This window comes from Netta rufina (assembly GCF_964035555.1).
Source record: "Netta rufina genome assembly, chromosome: 24".
NCBI lineage: Eukaryota > Metazoa > Chordata > Aves > Anseriformes > Anatidae > Netta > Netta rufina.
In genome coordinates, this window is record NC_140148.1 from 795,508 (window position 1) to 821,518 (window position 26,011).

The following is a 26,011-nucleotide window of genomic DNA, read 5'->3' on the forward strand; positions in this document are numbered from 1 at the left end:
GGCCCTTCCCTGTCCCAGCCCCTGCCCTGTCCCAGCCCCTGCCCTGGTGTCCCCCCTCCAAGGACCGGGAGCCGCAGCTCGCCCGTCTTCACCTGGCCTTGGCAAACAGCAGCTCCCTCCTTCCCATCCCCGGGAGCAGGATGATTTATTCTGATGAATCCCCGAATTATCATGTTTATCACCCCCCTGTCAGGCCCCAAACATCCATTCTTTTAAGGCAACACTTAACAATGCCGGGACTGGGGAAGAGGAATGGCAGTCATTACTCCTTCCACAAACACAAAGCAATTACCCGGCCCTCCATCTCCATCACTTTCCCTCTTCCAGAGCCCAGCCCCGCACCCCAGGGCTCAGCCCTGCCCCGGGCACCCAGCCCCTTACCCTCAGGTCACCGTTGGTGATGTGGGAGGCTGGGAAGGAGGCGTAGAGCGGCTCTTTCCGGTAGATTTTAATGATGCTCCTGTCCTGGATATCACTGCAAGCAGAGGCAGAGCCGTGAGCCGGCGCCCTGCGAGCACCGGCAGCCTCCCGGCCCCGGCACTGCACCCACGCCCCCCCTGCTGCTCGCAGACTACTAATGGCTCCGTTTTAACGCCCTCAAAGAAGCAGAAATCAATGTCAGGGATCCCCTGAGAGAAGCCAGGTCAAGGTCTGCAGCACCAGGGGCTGGTTTAGCTCAGTAGGGATGAGCAAGCGTTGCCTGCCGCGGTCCCTTTTGAAGGCGTTCACCCCCCACCAGCCCTTTGTTTCCTCCCCCATTTTCAAGGAAATCCTTCCCCGTTGCAAGAGCCTTTCCATCCCTGCTGGAAAGGGAGACACCGGACTATGACCGCAGGCGGCGAGGCTGCCGACATCAGCTTGCCTCCGAGAGGGATGAAAAATGCAAACTGATGTGCTCAGCACCCCGTGCCAGGAGCGAGCGAGGAGGGTTTGTGCAAGGAGGAAGGCTGGGGGGCTGCTGCTCCCTGCCCGGGTTCCTGAGCTCCCCCCGTGTGTGTCCGCCCCTCACCGGACATCCTCCAGCTCGTAGAAGACGTTGCGCGACTCGTCCTTGATGAGGATGGCAGTGTTGGGGGACTTCAGCATCCCCATGGTGAGCTTCTGGGGGAACATGTGGACGATGAGGGCGTGCAGGGTGTCCATGCTGCTGATCTCGTGGGTGATGTGGACGCGCCTCGTCTCGTCCCCAAACTGCAGGAACAGGACCCCTGGAAGCAGAGCACCCCGATGCCATGCTGGTGACGTGCCAGGGGCAGGATTTGTGCCCCAGGTGCCTCCCCCAGCCCCGGGGCAGCTCGTCCCCGACCCCCGCAGTGCCGGTACCTGGCGAGCGCAGCTTGGTCTGGCTGGTGGAGCGGGACAGGGGCAGGCTCTGCCGGAACCGATTCATCCTGTTGAAGCCCAGGGGCAGCTCCGCTTCCGACATGGTTTCCAGCGATTCGGCCGAGGCGAAGGAGAGCTTGGCTTGGTCGGCCAGGCCAGGCTGGGAGCCCTGAGAGTGCCGGGAGCTCCTGGTCTGCAAGGGGACAGCGGGGAGGTGAGGGGAGCGGGGTGCCCTGCCCCGTGCCCCTCCGCTCCCCAGGAGCCTCGTGCAGGATGCTGGTGAGGCTGAGCCGTGGCTGGGGGTGCTCAGCCCCCTCCCAGCTGGACCCACGGGCACAGCACCGGGTTCAGCACCCCATCCACCCACTGCCCCAGGTTGGACACCCAGGCGTGCCCCTCGGTGCCTGCAGCCCCCTGCCCATGTTTCCCACTTGAGGCTCGCAGCACTCCGCGTCCCGAAGCCTCCCAGCACCATCCCAGGCGCCTTCGAGTTCCTCCAGCAGCAACCCACTCGAAATAAAAGCAGCGATCGCTGGCTGGCAGCGGAGCCAGGGCTTGCATGCGAGCACTGGAATAACCTTAGCAATTACAGGAGGTTACACATCCATTACGCCAATGAACCAGCTCCCGGGAAACATAAATGCCTGGCTTATTCTGGAAGCAAAGCAGCGGCAAGGTTTATGGCTGCCTGAGCCGGGGGAAAGTAATGGGTTTGGGTTTACAGCAGTGAAAATTTAATATGCCAGGAGTCCAATTTCACATGGCCAAGCATATATCCCTGCATGAAATTCAGGCTACAGACATGGGCTTTCTGCACAAATGTCCTTACACCCTGTATGGGGGCTCTGTGCATGTGGACAGGATGGTGCCTGCCAGGTGGAGGTCAGCACACTGACACCCAGTAGCACCCAGTGACACCCAGTGGCACCCAGTGGCACCCAGTGACCCTCTCGGAATGGCAGCGGCCACGTCTGGAGCTGCTCCTGCCCCTTCCAGGCTCGGGATGAAGTCGGGGGCAATTTATGGGGTGGCCCCCACAGCAGGCAGAAGGGGACTTTGCGCAGGACAAACTCACTGAGCAGCGGTGCCAGGGCACAGCCGTGCCCAGGGGCTGCATCCACCCCGTCCACAGCTGAGCCAGGGGTCGGACAGGCAGACAGACGGATGGACAGACAGACAGACAGACACTGTGTGAGCAGGTCCAGGTCCCGCAGGTGCCCACCCACACAGCGGAGCACACGCTGCCTGTCAGCGCCCGGGCTGCAGGCCCTGATTTTCCAGACACACGTTGAACGTGGGCAAATCAAACAGAGAGAACAAACAGCTCCCGGGGTGTGGAAAAGGCGGCGTGGAAGGGACAACAGCTCTATTTTAAGACCAAAAAGAAAAATCAATATGAAATGATAACAGCCATCACCGTCATTTAAATCAGACATTAATTGGAGGATTTAATTAATCCTGTGGGGCGGGGTTTTCCAGGACGTGAAATGTTCTCGCTGCAGCTAATTGCTGGAAAATTGACTGCTTAGTTTTGCTGCTGTTGTCTCAGCGCGGGGCTCGCAGGCAGCGCAGATGCTGAAATTCTTCCATCGGGGGGGATCCCAGGTGGGATCCCACCCCCGGCCAGCGCCCTGCCCCCGGTACGTGTTCGGTCTGGAGAAAAGAATCATTAAAAAATGGATTTCATCCGGGGGGGGGGGTCTCTGTCTCTCCCTCCCCGAAGCACGGCTGGGATGGCCGTCACCATGTCGCATCGCTGTTGCTATGGGTTGCGGTGTGCGCATCCCAGCTCAGCACCCGAACGCACGGCACGCAGCGGGGCCGCGGGCTGGGGTGGGCTGGGGTGGGCTGGGGACAGCTGCCCCTGCACTGCCCCTGCTCCTGGCCCCAATGAGCCCGGACCCTGCCTGCCCTCTGCCTCCACCCCTGGGCTTCAGCCGGCCTTGAGTAATTAAGCCGCTCGGATGGAGCTAATTATGGCATCCTCAAAAAAAAAAAAAAAAGAAAAAACAAAAAAAAGAGAAGAAGGAGGAAAAAATCCCAGCAAGATTAAAATTAATGGATTTTTGGCCCAGAAGGGACCGCTCTGCTCGTTAGGCTGATGCTCAGCCTGGCATGCAGAGGGACCAGCAGCAGCGCCGAGCCCTGGGGAAGCAGCAGCCGAAGGGATGCGCCCGGGCAGCGCAGCCCCAGCAGGGGCAGGATCGGTGCCTGCATCGCTCCCCAAGGTGTAAGAGGGGCTGAGCAGCCCCCAGTGCTGCGGGGGGGTCTCTGCCCTTTCTTGCCGGTGGCCTTTCCAGCCACAAGGGCTGGCGGGGGGCACCCACGGGGTCGGGGCACCCGCAGAGCCCTGCAGCAGCCGGCAGAGCCCCAGGCAGGAGCCGGCAGCTCCGTCCTTGGCCTCCCGTGGACTGTTAATGAGATGACTCCGAGGGAATTGTTTTTTATTGCTCTGCCTCGCTAACGACTTATCCCGCTATCAGGTAATACACAGACAGCTCGGCCCCCACACATCCTGATGGTAAACGGGCACCCGGATCCCTGCCCCTGCTTTCCTGGAGATGCCGGGGGGGCCCAATCCTGCCTTGCTGGGTGCCAGATAAAGCCCTGGGCTGGGCAGTGCCTGGGACCTGTCTGTGGCAGCAGCTCCAGCACCAGGAGGGTACTGAGAGCCCCTCGGAGCTGCCAGGGGGAACCTTGTGCTGGGCACTACCCCGATGCCAGTGTGGAGGCTGTGTCATTACCTCCTCCCTGCATACACAGCTCGGGCTCCACGAGCATCTGCCAGGGCCCGTGCTCAGGTGCTGGGGCTGAGCTTTCATTCCCATGCACGACAAAAACCAAACACCAGCCCTCACACGACTCCAGAAGGGAAATCTCTTTCTCCGTCTGGCCCAGCGTGTGTCACGCCCTGCAGCTGAGGAGCGAGATATCAGCGGCTGCGGCAGCCGAGGAGAGGAACATCCTCCTCCCTCTGAGCACCCTTCACCCCCGGGCCTTATCTCCCTGCCTGCTGCACAGCGCGGCCCCACGGCTGAGCAACCGGGCTGGGAAAGGATTGATGCTGGTGGCAGCTGGGGGTGCAGGATAAATCCTGGGTGCAGCCACGCTCTGCACGGAGGCAACCTCAGGACCCCCAGCCTGGGAGCAAAGGTGCTCAGCCCCCTCCTGCTCAGTTATGCTCCACTGCCTGAGCTCAGAGCCCTGGTGCAGAGCTCAGCACCCTGCACCTTCCAAAGAGCCGATGTCCCCCACGTGCCCCAGGCACCGAGGTTTTCCCCGCGGCGTCTGAGATCCACGGCAGCAGCGAGTGGCCGGGTGGAGGGGGGAGAGCATCCCCCTCACCACGGCGATGCCACGCTGGGAGATGACCCATTTCTTGCTGAACGAGCATCACAGCACTGGGGTAACACAGCACCGGGGTAACACAGCACCGGGGGGACCGTGCTGTGCCCTGGTGGGAGCACGGCACAGCCCCGAGCGTGGGAAGCAGCAGCGGGTTCATGGGCAGAGCACGGAGGGGAAGCCAAGGAGTAAAAGTGCCCAGAAGCCAAACAAAGCTGCCCAAGGCCAGCAGGCAGCTGCTGCAGCCCCGCACCGAGGGAGGGAAGCCCAGTAAGGAGCTCACTTTAGGGGGGGGCAGAGATGCGATGGCTGTGGTGACAGGCAGCAGGGACAGGGAAATGCAGCCTGCCCCAAAATGAAACCCGCTCACCTGCCCCGGGGGCACTTCACAGCCCCCGGGAGCCTCCTGGAAGCTAGAGCAGAGGAAATCTCCCTGGTGCAGAGGCATCAGCAAAGCATCTCCAGCCCGGGACAGTGCCAGGGGTGCTGCTTGGGTGATTTGCCCACCAAAAGCCCCTCGCAGAGCGTTTGGCTCCCCAGACCCCCGGGAAGGCAGCTCTGCCCCCCACCCGGCTCTGTGCTGCCCCGGGAGCCTTATGTAAAAGAGGTGGGATGGGGAAAGGGGGGGACTTGGGGGCCTTTGTCTTTTATCTCCCCAGAGCTAAAAAAAGACACAATTAAGCAATTCTTTTAGCTCCTAAAACTTCCAACAATCCCTTTCCTGTCAGTGCTGAAGCAGCTTCATTATATCTGCCTGGCTAGATAAGGATGTTCCTCTCCTCCTCCTCCCGTCCCTTGTCTCCATCCCCCCCCTTCTGCCCCGCTCCCTCCCTGCCAGCTTCCAGGGAGCTGAGGTCTGAGGCTCTCCCATGGGTGCTGTGTGATGGGTGCTGCAGCCACCTCGATGGTTAGGGACAGGCTTCGGTCTTGATGGAGACAGGGAGAGGGGGACTGACCTCACCAGGACTTTTGGAAAGCAGACAGGAGGCAAAGAGGAGCAGCAGTGTGCCGGGACGGATCCTGCCTCGGGGTGGAGCAGGGCACTGCAAGCCTCAAAGCCACCCGAGCTGGTCTCCCTCCTCAATTCTTCCACCCACTTGCTAGCGCCAGGCAGCGAGCCTGATCCCACGGAGAGACCCCACAAGGGAGCAAAGGGTCTGTCCCATCGGGGACAGCACCTCGCCCCTGCCCAAGGAGGGCTCCACGGGCGGTTTGTCCTCGCCGTTAGAAAAAGCAGCCACTTACAGCCCGTTTCTGCTGTCCCTCTGCACATCAGACTCACAGCAGCAAACAGAAAATGCCGTGTTTAGCCCACGGGAAGCAGAGCATTTGCAGCACCGAGCCCAAGCAGCAAAAGGGGGGGTCCCTCCGCACCCATTGGAGATGCACCCAGGGCACAGGACTCCGCACCACCCAGCACAACCCCAGCTCCATCCCAAACCCTCTCCCTCCCCAGAACCACCCGAACTCAGCCCCCAGACCCCAGTACAGACCTGTACCCGCAGCTGGGCAGGCTCAGCCCTCGCCGTGCTAACATCACAGGCAGCCCCCAGCCCTGGGCGCAGACCCCGGCACCTCCAGGAGAAGCCCACAGGCGGCTGCCCGAGCTGGGCTGGAGCAGGGTGGTTGTGCCGGGGGGTGGCAGCTGCCCCCAGCCCTGCCCTGGCCATGCTCCATCCCACTGCTTTTGCAGGGATAAGGCGCTGCAAGGTGCTCAGGGCAGGCGGGCTGGGGGCGCATCGCCCTGCTGCAGGGGGATGGGGTCCTGGGCAGGTCCCACCCCGCTCCACGTCCCCTCCGCCGGGCCACACGATTGGGATAAAAGCCCCTGAAATCCACCCTGGGCAGCTTGGGAAGCAGCTGGCACGGCGCTGGTGAGCCCAGCCCTGGGCAAAGCAAGGCAACCGGTTATTTACCGAGCACACAAAGCCCCGGCTGCAGCCCCTGGTCGGACACTGATCTGGATTAATTCCTCGTAATCCCCTTCTCGTCGGTTAATCCAGCATCTGACCGCAGCTCCCAGCTGGTGGAGTGCTGAGGTCTTGGGGTGGGCATGGGGGCGCAGCACCCCGATGGGTGCCCGCTGCTCCCAGCCTCTCTGCCTCCCAGGTAAACAGGCTTCAGAAACAAAGGAATGGGGAAAAAATAAAACTAAAACCAGCTGACAGCCCTCTCCCAATCTGGGGATGCCGTCGTGTTGACACCGCAGCTGTAACCCCCCAGCAGCCCCGTTCACTGCTGCTCGCACCGGGCTGCCCCACAAAAAGCAGAGCCAAAACTCTGCGATTTTATCCTTGTTTTATCCCCACACAGGGAGTGACCCCCCCGGACAGAGCAGGGCCAGGCTCAGCACCCAGCCCCGGACACGTGGGGGACAGGGAGAGGGGACGGGGACCGCGTGGGACCTGCCGGGCTGTGGCCGCTTGTCCCCGCGCTGCCAGCAAGGGTCAGCGGCAAGCAAAGCTGTTAGCAAAGCTGGGAGAAAAACAACATCTGTCCCTCCCGCAGCTCTGCGTCTGTCGTTTCCAAGGAAAATTTTAATTGAAATTTTTAACTTTTTTTTTTTTTTTTTTTTAAGCCGTGGAAAGGAACAGAGGCAGGGAGGGGCGGGAGGGATTTCTGGATGTTTTGCCTGCGGCGCTCGCCCCTCTGCTTCGCCGCCTGCCTCGCCCCATCCCCATCGAAAAGTCACGGCAGCATTTTGGCCAGGTCAGCCGGCTCCCAGCTGGGGGTCAGGAAGAGCCAGCGTGGGGGCAAAGCCCCAGCCCCCAGCCCAGCCGTGCCTGCCTCGAAGCCAGGGGCTGGGGTTTGAAGCCTTGCAGGAGCGATCTCCGGTCCGGTGTCTGGAGATCTCCCCCGAGAGCCCCAGCTGGCACCACGCAGGAGCTTTGCTGCCACCCGAAACGGCGCTGACCCCTCGGCAGACAGAGGAAGGAAACACCAACCGAGGCGGCGCGTCGCGAACTGCTTCGTTCATTCATTCATTCCTAATGAACTCTGCTCATCCTCAATTATTGATGCTCCCGGAGACTCAGCCTGCCGGCCTCGGGAGAGGAGCAGAGCCCAGGTAACAAGACACGGCCCCTGCAGCTGCCTCCTCGCTTTGGGGCTGGCTGCAAATCCCTTCCAGCAAGCAGCCCGGCCAGGCACAGCACCCAGGGCACCGGGCATCACCTCGCCAGGCTCTCAAGTTTCCAAACAGCTCAGGGGGAGCAGCCCCTGGCTGTCCCGGTGCTACACACATCATTTGCACTCTCCTCTTCCTCCCCGTGGTGCTGTGCCGTGTTTTGGCCAGCCAGGAGAGCCGAACCTCAGCAAAATCCCTGTGCAAGGAGGGCTTCCACGAGCCCAGCTCCTGCCCCCCGACACAGGAGCCAGGAGACGCAAAACCAGGAGCAAAAGGAGCAAGAACCGGAGGAAAATGGGGCTGCAACAGCAAAGGTGGGAGAAATGAGAGGCCCAGGGTGCAGCTTTGGGGTGCTCTGACCAGCACACCGAGGGCCATACCACGAGTCTCCGCTGACCCCCAGCCCTCTCAACCCACCTGGATCTCACCACCGAATTAAAAGCGCACCACTCGCGGCAACAGCAATTCATCCAGCGTCTAATGCCCAACATTTTGTCAGGATTATCCCGATTAACCCAGAATTAATCCCGATCTCAATGTTAACAGGATTAGCGTTCAAATCGGATTAGTTTTTAAAGCAGACCCCTCGACTGAAGGCAGGGGCCGTCCCCACCAGATGTGCGCCGGCAGCCAGATGTGAGCAGGAGCTGGGCACGAGCTGGGATCGGGGCCCCTGCAGCAGGCACCGCCGTGACACCAGCACCCGGCACACCCCTGCCCTGCAGACACAGGCACACAGAAGGTGCCTGGCACCAGGATGTAGTGCTTCCACGCACAAACACCCTCCTGCACCCGGACATCACCCGGGCGGCTCAGCGGAGGCCACGGGTGGCTGCCTGCCCCCTGTAACCGCGCCGCTCCCCTTCCTGCTGGCACCAGCAGCCTTCGCCTGCCTGATGAATATTTAAGAGCCTGGCTCCTCTGCAGCCTCATGAATATTGACAGCTGCTGGTTGCTGCCACCCAAACACGCCTCGGTGCCGTTCCCCCCCCGGCCCAGGCAGCGGCTCTGCCCCAGGGATGGGGTGGAAGCCGGACAGCATCAGCACGTCCCTGCGTTCAGCCCCAAAACTCCCAATTCCTCCCCAAAAGCTCAGGTGCTCCAAAGCAAGGCCGGGAGAGGGGGGTTGAGGCCATCCCTGGGGATGAGGCTGTTGGGGCTGGGGTGGGACGTGTGGCAGGAGATGGATTTGGGGGTGAGGGTAAAGTCCTGGCTCTGCCCCAGCCAGCTCAGTACCCCCACGGACGTTTACCCCAGCGATTTGTCCCTCACTTGGGTCGAGCAGGAGCCGCTTCCAATCCCCTGCTCTCCGGCAATACTGCCTCGTGTGACAGCATCTTCCAAAAATAAGCAAATTACTGCATCCCTCAGGGACGCCGGGGGACTGGAAGGAAAGCCAAGCGTGAGCACACGGCACAGAGGGGATGAGGGAGGGAGAAGGGGACGAGCCCTTGCTCGGGGTCACAGGGCTGCACCCCAGCAGCAGGGAGGGAGCCGGTGCAGGATGCAAACCCCACGGGATGCCCCGGTTAGAGCACCAGCAGGGTGATGGCTGGGAGCTGGGACGTGGCTGAGCACCTGGCGGGGGACTCGGGGACCGGCAGCAGCGTGACAGTGGCCATGGCGAGGCTGGATCGATGGCTCCGTGCGAGCACACCGCCTGACCCAGCTGGCAGGAAGGAGCATTCGTGAGACGAGCGGGGCTGGCTCAATCTAGAAGCAAGTGCAGAAGCCCCAGGGATGCGCTGGGGCTGCCTTTGTGGGGGCACAGGGCAGGAGAAGAGCACGGGCAGGAGGCTGGGGCAGGACCTGCAGACACAGCGGGGTGCACGGGACCACAGCGGCTGGGGACAGTGCAATTCCTGGACCCCTCTCCACAAAGACAGCACCAGCCAACGAGCATCTGCTCAGCTCAGCTCATCCCGAGCCCGACAAACAGCAATACCACCCCCCCAATCCCCCCAGGAATTCTCCTGCAAAGCCCATGACTGGAGAGCCCCAAATCTGCGCACCGGGTCCCTGGGCATTTGGCACTGCCCCTCCCTGCAGCCCATCCCCTCCATCCCCACAGCTCTCTGCCCGAGGGGGGGCCTGCAGCCACGAGCCCCCCGGGACGCAGGTGGCCTCGAGGAAGCCCCCGGCACCTGCCTGCCAGCATCAGCCTCGTGCACGGCTCGCCCCTGCCGAGCAATCCCCAGCTGCCTTGGGCTCATGCCCCACTTGGTAGCGGGGTCAGGCAGCTGGGGTCCCCGGGGGAGATTTAACTCCTGGTGCATTTGCAGAGCAGATAGAGCCCGGGGACACTCGCATGCAAAGTGAAAAAGCACACAGCTCTAGGACATCACCCTGCGTGCCTGCCAGCACCCAGCCGCTGACACCCCTGGGGTGCCCGGAGCTCGTCCCCGTTCCAATTCTTACAAAAAATGAAGAAGAAGAAAAAAAGGAAATAAAATCAAGGCTTTTGTGCCTTCCCTCCAGTCCCCGGAAATGTCACAGAGAGCATGTGGTTAAAACCAGCCAGGGAGGACTCAGACAGCTGGATATTCATGGAGCTGCTGCTTGCACGCATTTTACAGCGCAAGTACTCCAGGAATGAACACTCAGAACAAGTGCACATATTATGCATTTTATGACTACTCAGCTCTGAGCTGCCAGCCGAGGCAAGTGCCTGTTTTTTCCACAGGAAGAGCAGCCCCACCAGGGACAACATGCCAAGGTCACCCAGCAACACGCCTGGCCTTGAAGTGTTGCCACCGCATCCCCCGGCGAGGAGGAGGGAGGCAGGGACATGCGTACTTCCCCCTGCAGACAATACGGTGCCTGTCTGCAAGGTGCTGGCAGGCAGCGCCGGGCAGGACAGGCTCCCGCCGGGGTCTCCTTTGTGCTGCCGGGGAGAGGCAGCGCCGGGCGCGATGGCTCTGGCACAAGGCAGCGGGTACCAGCAAGAAGCCCTCTGCTCCGCCATCCGCAGCCTGCTGACGGGCTGGTCCCCAGCGCCAGGTGACAGGGAGGAGGATGCAGGCAGACAGGGGGACAGAGGCAGCAGCACCCCAGCCCCTGGGCACCCCCCCGTTGCTGCCCCTTCCCCTCCTGCAGGCAGCACCCAACCCTCTCCGCGGGGCTCGAAGCCATCAGCGTGCTCTGCGTGTCCTTCAACACACCATGCAAAAGCCACTCTCTGGGGCCTGGCAGTTTGTGTAGGGATCCTCCTCCCTCCCCATCACCCCACTGCCTGTGAGGTGTGGGCTGGCACCGCCAGGCACTCGCAAGTCCCCCACTGCACCCTGAGCCGGGACACCACCGAGCGCACCGGCGTTCCTCCCGCACGCAGCATCCAGCGGGACCAGATCATACACGGGTGTGTGGAGCAGCTCCCTGCCTGCCCTGCACCCCCACGGCAGCTCAGAGACACCTTCCTCTCCTCATTGAGCTTCACAGGTGGGTCCTGAGCCCATCTGGAGTGGGTTTTTTTTGTTCTTTTCCCACAGTTAAGTAAATTAGACTCCTTGTCCCTGCTGCAGTGAGATGACTCAAGAGCAGCAGGATTTGCCTGTGGGGTTTTAGTGGCCTAGGTGAGGGCAGGACACAGATTCCTCCCTTTCAGGTAACAACTTTGCTTCTGCAAAACTCATCCCAAAACCATAAAGCCCTTCTCATGAGCTTAAGCTACCGCCAAGCCAAGGACAAACTGTTTTGGCATGGGAATCCTGAGCAAAACCCCAAGCTCCCACCCCCCCGCGTAGACACAGAGATGAGGCAAGGGTGGAAAAGTGCATGCATTTCAAACAGAAGCATGAAAAATCAGAAATACTGACCTTAAAGCTCCAGTAGTTGGGTTGCTAACAAAAAATAAAACAACAAAACAAAAGAAAACAAAAAAAAAATACCATTAAGATTCTGCTTTGACTTTTGTTTTCCTTTTGAGAATTGTTGACTTTAAACTGCAACATTAAACCTGCTCTCGTTTCTGCTTAAAATCCCCTCCCAATGGGTTGCCTACGCTTCATGCTGCTCAGGGCTGCTGAAAGGGAAGCGGGATCATGCAAGCAGGCAGGAAGGGCCGGAGAGGGGCACTTAGCGCAGACGGGGGTGCAAACTAAGTGAAGCAGAAGGAAGCGGAGAGCGGGACGGCAGCCCAGGATCGCTTCTGGAGCGCGCTGCCTTGGCACGTGCTGGTCAGGCTGCTGCCCTGGGAGTCGGTACTGGAAGCCAGAACAATGTTCAGTTTTAAAGGGCTCTTCCAATCCCCCCGCTCTGTCCCTGCCACCTCCCTCCGGTGCTTCTTCGCGGCGTTTCCACCGGTGTCAAACCGATGTGCTACAGCGAGTGACAGGCGCTGGCAGCAGCCGCGGCCCAGCAAGCTGGAGAGCTCGGGAGCTTCCTCCTCCCAAGCCACCCGCTGACAACCAGCAGAGAGAGGGAACCGAAACTCCCGAGGATGCCCAGAGCTGTGGCTGCGACACCCCTGAAGGGCAGTGGGTGCGTTTGAGACCCAAACTGCTTCCCCAGAGGGGCACAAGACCCTCCGAGGACCACGCGGGGAGAGCACGGCCAGCAAGGAACGCGCGCTCCTCACTGCTCTGATTTGGGGCAGTGGCAGTGCTGCAGGGTGGGACACGCTCTGCACACAGCAGCACCACGAGCACCCCGGCAGCACCACGCCGGGGCCGGTCCCACAGCACCGTGGTGACGCCAGCCCTCGCCAGCTGCAGCGCGGGGCTGTGCCGGAGGAAGCAGCGCGCTGGATCGGGTGACCACACGTGTGACCCACCTGGCTGGGTGACAACAAGTGTGAGCCACCCGGCTGGGAAGGGAACGCACTTTGATATCACTGAAGCATGCAAATTATGGGTGGGGGTGGGAGAGACACCTGCAGAGCAGCTTCTGTCCCAACTGTCTTTTATGGGGATCAAAGTTCTTGGCTTCTCTTTGCCTCCCCCGTCAAAGCCACCAATCTCCCCGCTCTTCACGGTATCTCCTTCACCACAATCACCATGGCTGCAAACCTAGCGCGCTGGGTAGAGGATGCTTTCCTTATTATTGGTTTAATACAAAGCAAGCTCCTGCACCAAGACCCCAGTCCCCAGCCCCTGCAGTGCCCTGGTGGCTGCCGAGGCATCTCCTGGAGCAGTGCTCGGGGAGCACAGAGGCAGAGCTTGGGTAGAATTTGGAGAATTATTCATCCAAGGCCTCTGACAGTCCACTACTGGGGTATCCACCCTTCCTGGCAAGGTAACTGGAGGTCAACCCTACATCAACACAAACCCTCTTGTAAGGTCCCTTGTTAGACGGGTCTGCAGCCTCCGAATTCCCTTATTCTGATCAACACAGGTGCATTTCCATTACTATTCCCTAAGACACGAGCAGACCCACCACAAGTTCTGCATCGAACCGACTAAAGCTGTTTTCGAAGTGATTCAAGTCAAACAAGCGCAGTTTGCTCATGCGGCCAAGCCTCAAGGCACAAAGGTCTTTTCCAAGGGCACACCGTGACTCAGAGGCACAACCAGGAATAGAAGCCCAGAGCCCTGATTACCAAGCACCACGAGACAACAACCAGCAGGATCCAAGCCTATCCTGGGCACGTAACGCTATTCCAAAACACTGGGAGCTTGAGAGCAAGAAACTGCCTCGGAACACGTTTTAGTACTGGACAAAGCCACCCAGGGCATCCAGCAATGGGGCCAGCTCCCGGAGCTGCAGCCCGGGCATGGGACGAAGCCCAGCAGCGGGTTCCTGATGAACCCATCTCTGCGTCTCCTGGGGGTGAGCAGGACAGCAGCGGTGCTGGAGGGCTTGATGTGCTGCTCCTGGGTTTGGGAACATCTCCAGTTCCACAGCAGACAGATCCGCTTTGTAACGGGGCTTCTGCCTGGGACCCCTGAGCCCTGCTGGGGTGCTGCCTCTCCAGGAAGGCCGCCCAGGGGATCCTACATAAACCAAAGCCAATTTCAAAGAAAACAGGAGTGAATCTTTCACCCCTCTCCTTGCCAGACTCACCGCGGGCTCTCCCAGCCCCACGCAGGACCAAGGTCACACTCGGGCTCCAAGCACAGGAGCCAGGAGGGGCAGAGCAGTGGGACAGGGCCAAGCCCCCCAGCCCAAAGGGCCAGGACCCAGCCCCGAGGTGATGCTCCCAACTTGCTCCCTCTCTGGCTTGTTTTCCTCCACGCTCCTTATTTTGCTGTTGGAGAGTCGCAGTAATTTTCCTCAGGCCCTGATATTGCTGATCCTATCTCTCACCAGCCCTTGGTATGTATTTTATTTATTATTTTAGGATGACTGGACAGGCTTATTGCAAAGTCCATAAATTACACCCCCACCACACACAGCCACTCCACATCAAACCAGTGATGAGCTCGCCTGAACCCCGGAGTGCCCAGGCAGGGGATGGGGAACATTCTGGAAGCGATGTGGTGTGGTCAGGGTGAGCGGGTGCCAGGATGGCACAGCACGGCACCCCCTCACCCAAAGCCCACAGACACCCGTGGCTTTGAGCCCCCTCCCAGCTCCCCAAGCAGAGCATCAGTCCGGGGTCAGTTCGCCTCCGCATGGCGCAGACGGAGCCCCCCGAATTGGGAAGGTGCCCAGCGGGGCGCTTGGTTTGGCGGTGGCTGCAGGGCTCAGCCCCATCTCCTCGCGCTGCTCCAGGTCTGGGGCTGCCAAACTGGTGCCGTGCGGCGAGGGCAGAATCTCCCCCGCGGGCATCGCAGGGCTCCATCTGTCCTTGCCGGCACTGCCACGGCACCGAGCTCTGCGGGGCGCGGAGCAGGTTTCAGAGCCGGCTCTTTGCCCGGTTTAGCTCATTTTCTACCAGCCCATTTCCCCCAGAGCCCCCGTTCCCGTGGTGCCTCCCACCAGCAGCTCCACCAACGCTGCTGTGGGACCAGGGGCAGCCCCAGCAGCCCCCCAGCGGCCCCGCATCTGGCAGGGCGCGGGTTGGCACAAAGAGAAGGGAAGAGGAGAGGGCCAAGGTAGAATTAACATATCGCTGGCTCTTCAAAAGCATCAAAGGGAGATAATGGTCTGAGAGAGGATTTGAAACGACAGCCCTGTTACAACCGATAAAACAGGCAGCTCGCTTGCAGCAGAACTGTGCAGAAGGTATGAGGAATTACAAAGGCTGAGATTATAATTACAATGAAAGTCATGTCCGTGATGCTGCAAAATGAGCGACTAACGAGGGCTCGGGGCCCTCCCGAAACACAGATGTGCACACATGTGCACAGGCATGCACATCGGAGCCAGCATCATGCAAGCACCAAGTCTGCTCGGGCACACATGTAAGGGAACCCGTGCACACAGCAACGCTGGGAGCTGCACCAGCACACACACACATGCACGCTGCAGACCCGAGGAGAACCAGAGCTGGGGGAACGCAGCTAGGAACATTATGTAGTTAACTAAATTTTTAAAAATTCAGTCTTTGTGACAGTCCCAGGAGAAGAGCAGTAGGTAAATGAAATCCTGGTGAGTCACCGCCTTGACCAAGGCAGGCTTCCTCCGGTTAACAATTATAACACGAATCTGTTAGTGATTAACAAGGCAGCACCGACTGCGTCCCTCTAAAATGGGCAGCAGCAGCAGCCCCGGCACACTCCACCGAGGGGAGGGACAGCGGCAGTTTCATTGGCTTTTTAATTAACTCATTTTCAGGAGTTCCAATTTCTGATCGAGTCCCCCTCAGGCGCAATGTCTTGACAAACAAAAATCTCCTTGAAAAATAACAGCAAAGTGGAGTTAATCTGCTTCTCCTTATTAAAGTTTTTAATGCTTTTCAGCACTGGAGAAGCTGAATTAGCAAAATGACAAGATAGAGCCGAATGCAAACAGTAACCAGATACAGCGAAGAGACACCGGCGCTGTGCATTGCAGATACTGTCAGCCGAGGTCTTGCAATTTTTGCAGAAGGACCTCTCCAACCTGAGCATCGCAGCACGTGGGAGAAAGGCCGGCGTGAGCCAAGGCTGGGATCCGGGAGCGCTGGATCCAGTCCCTGTCACGCCTGGGCTCCCACGGGGCTCCGGGAGCCACTTCAACTCTCCAAAGCCCAAACCCCCCCACAAGAAGGGCACTGAGACGCTTGTTTTGCGCCTCCTGTTTTAGGCACAAGCATCTTTGGGCAGGGAGCTGGGTTTTACTGCATCCTGCTCCAGTCCCCAGCCCAAGGAGGCTCTGAGGGCTGCTGAGGGCACCAACCCCCCAGCCCAGGCAGGACATGCAGCTCAAAGCCCGCAGGGACGCCCCATCCCTCGCCCGCCCATGCACCGGCCTCTCCAAGAGCTCCTGCTGAAGGCTCGTCAGCTCCCCGACAGTAATTACAGCCCAGACCTACAAGGCAACCTCTGAAAGAGCTCGGGTGATGTCAGCGCACAAACACCCTCGGCCATCAGTGGATTCGTGCTCTTGACCCTTCCTCAAGCACCCCGATTCAACGATACCACCACGAAGCAGCAACACCCGTAGGCAAAACGCAGCCCCCAGCAGCGACGGATGCAGCAGGACCCGAGCGCTGCTGAGGACGAGCCACGCAACCACCCTGCTTGGCCTTGAAATCTCCCTGCCGTGGCCCCCCCGGTCAGGTTCTGGCACCCCCTTTGTGCTGCAGCTCCCCGGGGCCCGGTGCTGGTGCTCAGCACACCCCCAGCCCGCTGTGACCCCCCCCAGCACACGCGGGGCTGCACAAGGGCATTAGAAACCCCCCTCCTGCTTGGGTACAACTCAGTGTGGTGGCCACAGCCTCCCAGTACTGCCTCCCAGTAGCTCCAGAGCTCCGGACAGCCGGGGTGCTGGGCTGGGGGGGGCTGCAGTGGGGGCTGCTCACCCCATAGGGGCAGGGACCAGCAGGGGCCGTGCACCGTGCGCCCCCTCCTCTGCCTGCTGCGGGCAGTGGGGACAAGAAGCGGGGACTGGGGGGGGTCGGGGGGGGTCACACGATATGGGGGGGGGCAGGAAAACCGGGGGGAAGTTGCTCCCATAGCGGAGTAGCTATGGAAACGGCACGCGGGGGTGGGCGAGCACCGGGGGGGGACGTGCAAGGTGAGTGGGGCTGGCACCCGGCTGGGGACCAAGGGGACACCTCGGGGACACCCCGGCACCGGCAGAACCGGGGGGGGGAAGACTGTGGACCCCCCGGACCCCCCAGCACCGGCTCCAGGGGAGAAGGGGGGGGAGCAGCGGGACCCCCTCCGCCGCCGGGACCTCACTCAGTGCCCCCCCAACCCCGAGCCGGGGCCACACGCTCCTTAATGCCCCCCCCCCCCCGCCTGCTGCGGTCACTGTCACCGACCCCCATCGGCACCCCCGGGATCGCTCCCCCCCTGCGGGAACCCCACGGGAGGGGGCGGCCCCCAGACCCCTGCACGCCCCCAGGAGCCGTTCCCGGGGGGGGGGAACGGGGCAGAGCCGCAGGACCGCGCCGCTCCCCCCCCCATCACGGCAGCCCCCCGGGACCCCCCCAGCGGTCTCGGCGCCCCCCTCCCCCTGCTCCCACCCCCCGAGAGGCTTCCGCGAACCGGGGGGGGGGACCCGGGGCTGCCCGTGGGAAGCGATCGGTTGGCGGGGGGGGGGACACGGGGACGGTGCGGGGCTGCCCCCAGCCCCCCCCCACACAACCCCAGGGGGCGATGCAGGGGTCCTGAGGGGGGGGATGCCCCAGGGGAAGGGCAGGGATGGGGGGGGGGGGGGGGGGGCGAGATATGGGGCTGGACGAGGGGTGGGGGGGTCAGGATATGCGGGGAACGGGGATGCTCGGATGGATCGGGGCGGAGGGGGGGGGGGGATGAAGGTACCGGGGACGGACGGACACACAGACAGACAGACAGACATCCCCCCCCCCCGGTACCTGCGGCAGGTGGCCCCGCAGCGCGGCTCAGCCCCGCCGCTCCCCGCTCTACGGCGGCTGCAGCGCGGCCCCGGGGGCGGGCGGGGCCCGGTGGTGGCGGTGGCGCTGCTGCTGCTGCCGCGCCCCCCCCCCCTCCTCCTTCTCCGGTCCCCCCCCCTCCCGTCCCCGCTCCGCCGCCGCCGCCGGCCCCGCGCCGCCCGCCCTTATCTCGGGGCGCGGTCTCCATGGCAACCGCGACTCCACCTGGCGCCGCGCCGCGCGTGCCCGCGACCCCCCCTTCCACCACCCCCCCCCCCGGGAGGAGGAGGAGGAGGAGGAGGCGGAGCGGGAGGGGGGTGGGGGGGGGCTGCGGGCACGGTGCGCGCGCACGCGGGTGCGTGCACGCTGATGCACGCGCACGCACCTGTGCGCATGCACCCGCGCGCAAGTGCAGGCGGGCAGGCGCGTGCACGCGCGTGCACCTGTGCGCGTGCATGCGCGCACATGCGTGAACACACGTGTGCAGCGCTGTGCATGCATGCACGCTGATGCAGGTGTGCACACCTGTGCGTGTGCATGCACGCACATGCATGAACACACGTGTGCACAGCTGTGCATGCATGCACGCTCACACACGTGCACACCTGTGCGTGTGCATGCACACACATGCATGAACACACGTGTGCACAGCTGTGCAATGCACACCCATGTATGCACAGCTGTGCATGTGCATGTGCACACACCTACACACACGTGCACCTGTGCACATGCATGCACACACCCAAGCATGCACATGTACCCGTGCACACACACACCGGCACAGCCCCCGGTTCCTGCAGCCCCAAGGGGTTTTCCCTCTGACACCATCACCCAAAGTGCCCCCCAAAAGGCCAGATGGCCACAACGGCAACGAAATCAGCAGCGTTTTCTGAACAACCTGCGTGCAATGCAACCACCGGGATCTTCCTACGGACCTCTGCAATCAGCGGGAGCTCCTGGAGGGGAGCGGGGTTCGAGCATCAGCGTGCAGGAGCAGGGGCACGGGCAGGACCTGGGGGCTGCAGCGGCTGCGTGGTGCTGGACCCGGGCGTCCTGCTGACCCAAACCACGGCACACAGCGCTCGTAAGCCCTGGGGGCACCTACCAGGCCCTAGCAGGAAAGAACTGGCACAATTACATGCAAAAAGTTGTGTGCAGGTAGGAGAGAAGAGCGGCTCTCCCTTCCCTGCTCACAGCCACAGCCCAGGAACGGGGACACAAAGTGATCTGCAGCAAACCAGCACCCCCAGCCTGCTGCACCCTGCTGTGGGACTGATCCTGCCCCCACGGCAGCACCGGGGGGGCCCTTCCATGAGGCAGGAGAAGACCACGGGCCCGGATTTGTGGGTACGCTCTGCGCTAGCTGTTATTTATTTATCCCAAAGTCGGATTTATTCTGGGCAGCTGCAAATCTGCTGCTGTCAGGCACCACGGACACATTAACACTTAGCTTGAGCCTTTTTTTTATTTTTTTTTTCTGCAGCAGAACTGGACAAGCTTAAATCCAGGCTTTTATGTACTTTTATTTGGACCTGAGCGAGGTTCCTGCTCAGCTCTGCTGCGGTATTTAACCCCGTGCTGCAGCTTGTGAGCTGCAAGGCGCCCGAACAGACGGGGCTTCAGCTGGCGTGCACAGGCTGAACTGGTCAAAGGGGTGTTTGTAATCCCCTTTTTGCTGGGGTTAACCATTTCTCTGCGTATCAACACTGGTTTCAGGTCGGTACCTCCAATCACCGGGCAGACAAGCACATCCGAAAGCAGTCTGGGTGTTCGTGAGACACAAGAAGGGGCGCAGAGAAGGGTCACCCCATTAAAACCTTCATGTTATTACTGTCCCATAGCACTCCTAACGTCCTGGTGGAGGTCACTGCAGGCAGCCCCACAGCCCCCAGGGCAGCCCTACCCACGTCTCGTGTCCCCGAGCATCGTTGCAGGTGGAGCTGAGAAACCCGGCCGTGCCGTCCCCGTCCTGCCCCATCTCCCATCGCATCTCCCCCACGGGGGCAGGATTCAGCCCAGGCACAGCCCCGAAGCCCCGCGGCCGCTGTGCTCGGTCTGCCAGGCTCTCAGTCCCATTCCTCCCTTTATTGTTAACGTGCCCATTTAACGCGTTCTCCCATCTGGGTTTTAAATTAGCTAGCTGCTGCCTCAGACTTCTCTGCAGATTTGCTAGCAGTCTGTTGGGTGTTGGTACAATTATTTGCCTTTTTTTTTTCCCCTGCTCTGTTATACATACATACGATTAAAATTAATATTGCGCTTGCTTTCCAGCTCCTATGCAGGAGTACAACTGCAATTTGCTGCGGGCTTTGCCATGCTGAAAGGGATGTTGACATTTATGAAATATTTCCATTCACCTTTGATTGTGCGAACCCTCTCATATGTAATTTTTTAAAAACAAAACCCACAAAACAGCCAAGCCTGCGATCTGAAATATCCGCCAGGCTCCCTCAAAAACACCCGAGCAAGTTCTGCCCGTTGCAGGCAGGCCCGGAGCGCTGCGTCCCAATGTCATTTTAAGGTTGCCCCCAGGTTTCCGTTGTTTCTATTTTCATTTTCTCCCCGTTATTATTTACCGCCTGTAGGGAAAATGACAACACACCCCCACGGCTTCTTTCCTCCCCTTCCCCACCAGCTGCAAGAAGGCGACTCTCAGCTGGGGCTGGGGTGGGCACCGTGCCCGTGCCCGAGGGGCATGGGGAGCCCCCTGCCCCCCACCCTCCACCCCTATCCCAGGGGTGTCCCGCAGGAGCTCCACGGCCCCAAGCCCCGGGCTGGAGCCTGCTGCTGGAAATGCAGAAGATGCTTCCAGAATGCAGAAGGTCTTTTTGTTCGCCTCCTAAAATCCTCCAAAGCTCAGCAGCCCCCGAGTCAACACTAGCTGGATTTTTCTTTTACAGCTGCTGCCTAAAGAAAAAAAAGTCCTTAAATCTCTGTAATAATAAGGGAAAGACTCCTAGTTATTTGCTAAGTAATATCACTCAGCGGCTAGAAATGTCACTTCGCCTGTGAGCAGAAGGCCTGGGTACAGCTCACGCCCCCCTGGAGGCCCCGGGGTGGCTCTGGAAGCATCCCGTGGGCAGCGCCCTGCTCGGGGACAGCAAAGCCACCGCCAGCAGCCAGCACAGCTCCTGCTGGAGGGTGGCAGGAGCAGGATCCTCACCCTCACCCTGCTGCAAACACCTCCCCGAGGCAGGGAGCGCCGGAGAGGGGCTGCAGAGCGGGACCCCCGGTGCTGCAGGGGGCCAGGCGGGGGCTGGCAGGATGCGGTGTGGAGCTGCCACTTTCCCTTACAAAGCTCAAATTCTTCCCGCCGCGATAGTCTGGGAGCCGTCGCCTCCATCCCTCGGGGAGGCGTCTAGTTGGAGATGATATAAGATTTCTTTCCAGCCACTTCCTCCAGCTGCTCCGCGCTCGCCCTCCCCTGTGCCTTTTTATAAAAGCGACAGTTTAGGTGGGGATTTATTGCTGCCCCGGCGGGCCCCGGGGCTGGGGCTCGCTTCTACCTGCAGGAGCAGCCCGGGCGCCCCCCTGCAGCACCCTGGGGACACCCCCAGGCACGAGGGTGGGTGTCACCTCCGTGGCCCTCGGGCTGTGCTGCTTTCAGCAAGGCTGCCTGCTTGTGTCACCCGCTGGCCCTGGCCCACTCTGAAGTCCCTGAGGGAGAATGGAGCCCCCAGGATCAGGCAGCCGAGGGTCATCCCCATGTGGCACCAAACCCCAGGAGCACCTCGCCACTCACAGCAGCTGCCCCGCGCAGCTCAGAGCAGAGCCGTGGTCCCTCACTGCCTCTGCTCGCCCTTCCCCACAGCCCCCACACTCACACCACGTCCCTGGAGCCCTGCCCATGCAGCAGCAGGGAGATCCCTGCACAGAACCACCCCGGCTCAGAGCGCATCCCCATCCCCATCCCCATCCCATCCCATCCTGTCCCTGTCCCCGTCCCTGTGCTGCTCCAACCAGGGCTGGCTGTGGTTCTGCACCTACACCCTCAGCTGCAGCTGAAAACAGAGACCTGCATGGGTGCCCCCTCCTCGGCGGGGTGCAGCCACCTTGTGGCCATCACATCCATCCCTCTGCCTGTGCGCACAAACACCCGCTGCCTCCACCAACAGCCAGCGGGACCAAATCCACCCAGTGCAGGGGAAATCTGCCCCGGGACCCCATTCCTTAGGCAGAGGAGCTCCCATTCCATGCTGCAGCCAGGTCCCTGCTGAGCCCCTGCCCCACCGGACAGCCCCAGGGGGCGAGGTGAGGTGTCCCCCCCCCCTCCCCAAGCAGACACCCCCTTACCTGGTCCCGCATGCGCTCCTGCTGCCCGCGGAGCGCCAGCGCGTGCTGCGGGTACTTGTTCTTCAGGTGGTCCATGAAGGCGTCCCTCTTGCGCTCCATCTCCGACTTCTGGAGGCCGGTGAGGGCCTCGAGGCTCTGGGCGGCGATGACGGTGTGCCGGCGCTCCGAGGTGTGCACCAGCCCTACGTTGGAGAAGCGCCGCGTGCCGTTGCCCAGGGTGCGGTACTCCCGCGGGTACTCGGCATCGTCCGCCGAGATCATGTGGGTGCTCGTCCTGTCGGGATCTGCGCGGGGAGAGCAGAGCAGGGTCAGGGCCCGGGGGGGTTTGGGGTGCTACGATGGGGCTGGGGGGGTTGTAAGCTAGGGGTCAGAGGTGGTTTGAGATGTGGTTGAGCCCTCGCTGGGAGTTGTGTCGTCCCCCAAAGGGATGTAACCGGTGGGTGGGTGGCATGGGGTGGGTTTGTCCCCCTGTGATGGTGGCTGGGGTCTGATGGGGCTGGGGGCTGCAGGAGGGGCAGAGGGGTTGGGGTGCTACCAGGACCACGACATCTGGGCTGAAACATGTACGAGACAGAGCTGGGGCACCAACACAGCACGGACAAGACACACGAGCTGGGCACCACCCGGAGCACAGACAGACAGAGGGACACAAACACACAGACAGACCAAAAAAAAATGAAAAATGGGCCGGGGCGGTGGGGGCTCGTGGCCACCCATCAGTGCCTGCACTGTGCTGCTGCTGGAGGCCGCCAGGACCCCTCCTTGCCCACCCCAGCCCTCGCAGATCCCAGTCCTGGGCAGGGGGTGCCAGCAGGGTGCAGGAAGGGCTCGTCCCTTGGGGGGATGGGGCACCATCAGCGGCACGTTGTGATTCTAATTTCTAGGGAAGCTGCGCCCAGCACGCACGGTGCAAGTGGTAATTAATGCCTGGAAGTCCCCGCACGCTGCCAACGCCTGTCACCTCCTCGGGGGGCTGTGAGACGAGGCCACCCGTGGCACACAGCCCACTGCAGAGCACCCCACGGTGCCACCCCAAGAAGCCACCTAGGAGTCTGAAGTCCTCGTGCTGTTTGAGCCCACGGCACACAGCCTGGGGCCAGCCCACAGCAGTGCCCCAGCCACGAGCTCTCCGCCACTATTTTGGCAACCTGCAGCACTCGTGTTGCAGGAACTCACCACGCTGAGGCTCATTTTCGCTCACCATTTAACCTTGATCCATTATTCATCTCCCTCCTTGTCCTTCTTTTTCCCCCTTCCTTCCCCAGCTCCCGTTACGCAAATCATAGCGAGCTTTTCCTCTTCCCTCAATTATTTATTAACCCAACATATTAGCTTTATAACAAGCAGTCGTGTTATTAGTGTAGGACAAGCCTCCAGTGCGTGCTACCGACATAACTCGTCTGCTCAAGGTCATCCAAGGGGTTTTGCTGCGAGCTGGTGACACCAGCACAGCCCCCAGCCAAAAGCCTGGAGCCTTTGGAAGCAGCAGGACTGGAGCTGAAGCCCCTGAGCCCCGGCTCAGCCTGGTCCCCGCACTGCCCCTGCACGGAGGTCACCGCGGCACATCCGCCATGTACAAAACGCCCTCGGAGCCCTCCGGGGACGATGCCACCAGGGAGGTGTCAGACGGGGCCACCTCGACCCTAAAGCTCGCACAGATGAGGGCAGCACGGTGCTGGGCTCGGGGCAGGGGGCTGCGAGCACCCCGGGCACCACGCACCCAGCACCTGCACCGCGGGGACGAGGTCCCCCTGCAGGGAAGGCTCAGAGCACCCCGTGGGTACAGCGGGTCCGGGAAGGCTGCAGCAGGAGGGGGAAAGAGCACCCTGACAGCTCCCGGGCACAGCAGCCGGGAGGAAGGAGCTGCAGCTCCTCGCCCTCGCCGGGGAGAGAGGCAGCATCGCAGCGAGGCCTCGAGCTGGAGGGAGGCGCAGGGACGGGGGCTCAGGGCACTGCGAGGGAGGGTTTTCCTTGCACCCTGGGGTGCTGCGGTGGGTGGTGCCTCCCCCAGCCCCGGGTTTATCAGCCCTGGGGAGAGGCTGAGCTCCCGGCTCCTTCCCACCCTCCTCCTCCTCTCGGCACAGAGCGGCACATCAGCATGCAGCTCCCTGCTCCCTAATTACACGCTCCGGGAGTGGAACGCGCCAGCTCGCTGTCTCTCCCCGACTGCTAAAAAGGATGATTTGAAAAGCCCTGCACAATCCGCACAGGGGTCAGAGCGGAGCTGGAAGCTGCTGGGGGCTCTTCCACCCCCGGCCGTGCCGCATCCGCTTCCGCACCCCTCACCGGGCTCCGGAGCAGCCGGGGGGAGGCAGCCCCAGCATCACCAAGCCCAGAATGGAGGGGCCAGGAGGAGCCCCCACAGACCACGCACACGCCTGTCCCCACCTCATCCCAATGCTCCCAGCCCGGAGGTGTCCGTGGATCATTTACTACAGGAGGAGCCACCGGCAGCTCCCTCGGAAGGGGGCCATAAAATCCTCCACGGAGCTCCCCGCGCCCCTGGCACGCGGCCACCTCCTGGGGCTGCTTCCAAGTGGGTCACTGGGCCGGGGGAGCCGTGGGCAGCCCTGCCCCAGCCCGGCCAGGCAGGCAGCCCTGCGGGACATGTCCCCAGCCCCGGGTTGCTCCATGCTTACCCTCAGGACAGCTTCTGAGCAGCCAGCAAACTGCTTCGGTGGGATGGAGGGGGGGGAACCCCCCAGGTCTCCAGTGCCCGAAGGTGGCTCCTTGGCTCTCAAAACAGCTGAAATCCCACGGAAAATCCTGGCAAGACCCTGTCCAGGCAGCGGGGGGTTAAGGGAGTGCAGTGCTCAGCGATTCATCCATCCATCTTCCTCACCTGCCAGCAGTGGGGCGCAGCCCGGGCTCCTAGCAGGATGCGGCCATCACCTCCACCCCATTTGGGGGGGGGGCACCAGAGCCCACCCGTGCTGGCAATGATGCTTCCCCAAGCACCACTCTCCAACAGCTCCCTTCTCCCTCCCTGGCCAACGCGGGTGGGAGAGGTCCCCAAAATCCTGCCCTGTGCCGCGGGTGCTGCCCTGCCAGAGCCACGCCAGGGTGGGCGGCCGGCAGGGTGGTCTGTGCCGATCCCCCCCGCCCGCAGCGTGGCGGGGGTTTATCATAAAGAGGATCTCTCAAACACAGTTTATTACTGCAGTTTCATAAATCTTCATGAAGCAGCAAGGCTCACGCGGGCCGTGAAAGCCGTGACAGTTAGCGGAGCATGAAAAATAGACCAAGAAAGCAATTGTACAAAAGGGGGAGAGTGGGGAGGGGAAGGAGCGATTACATTTGGGGAGAAAGGGAGGCAAAAGAATAGAAGCCCTTGGAGCTACGTGGCTCCCCCGTGCCCGGCCATTAAGGCAGGGGGATGAGCACAACGCGTTCGCCTTCCCCGGAACGCCGCAGCCGCCGAGCTCCAACCCCGCTGCCTGCGCACGGCACCCGGGGACACGGCACGGCGCGCACGGAGAGCCCCACGCTGAGCTAACCCCTTCCCTGCCACGCTGCCGGGCCACCACGGAGCACGTGGGGCTGGAGCAACGGCTGGGGAAAGGGCAGCAGGAGACCCACCCGGCTGCTCACGGGGCTGGCTCAGCTTGTTTTGTGCTGAGCAGCTCGGAGGGGACCCCAGGAGCAGAGCCCCTGCCCAGGTGGGGACCCGTCGGGGTGAGGAGACCAGCAGAGGGGTTGCTGTGCTTGAGCCAAGCTGTACTCGTGCCTCTTTTGAGATGGGGCCATGGTGGCAAAGTGGCCTCGAGGCCCTGTAGGGCCAACAAGCCTGGCGAATGCAGCCAGGAGCTGCGTGGGTGCCGGTGTCCCACGGAGGGACAAAGCTGGGTGGCACTGCTCTGGCCAGGAGCACTGCAGATGCTCTCCGGCTTCTCTCCAGCTGTTCCCTGCCTGGCATTTTGCTGACGTTTCAGCTAGGACAGCAGGCAGATGAGACATCACCCACAGCAGCCCTTGGCCCCAGTTCGGTGCGGGGATGTGCGCTGTGCACCCACTGCGCCTCGGGACCGGCAGCCTTCGTTTTTTCTTCCAAAAGCCATGCC

General features: G+C 61.7%; 1 protein-coding gene across 1 annotated transcript in view; it reads right to left on the bottom strand.

Annotated features, from left to right (window-relative positions):
* SRCIN1 (SRC kinase signaling inhibitor 1) overlaps positions 1 to 26,011 on the bottom strand; it is a gene marked incomplete at both ends in the record, with an annotated part of 46,179 nt that overhangs the window by 14,662 nt on the left and 5,506 nt on the right. The window contains 5 exons of the mRNA XM_084301093.1: positions 382 to 475; positions 1,010 to 1,208; positions 1,324 to 1,516; positions 11,611 to 11,634; positions 21,951 to 22,234. Of these exons, the coding sequence (XP_084157219.1) occupies positions 382 to 475; positions 1,010 to 1,208; positions 1,324 to 1,516; positions 11,611 to 11,634; positions 21,951 to 22,234 (794 nt within the window). The remainder of the gene's footprint in view (positions 1 to 381; positions 476 to 1,009; positions 1,209 to 1,323; positions 1,517 to 11,610; positions 11,635 to 21,950; positions 22,235 to 26,011) is intronic.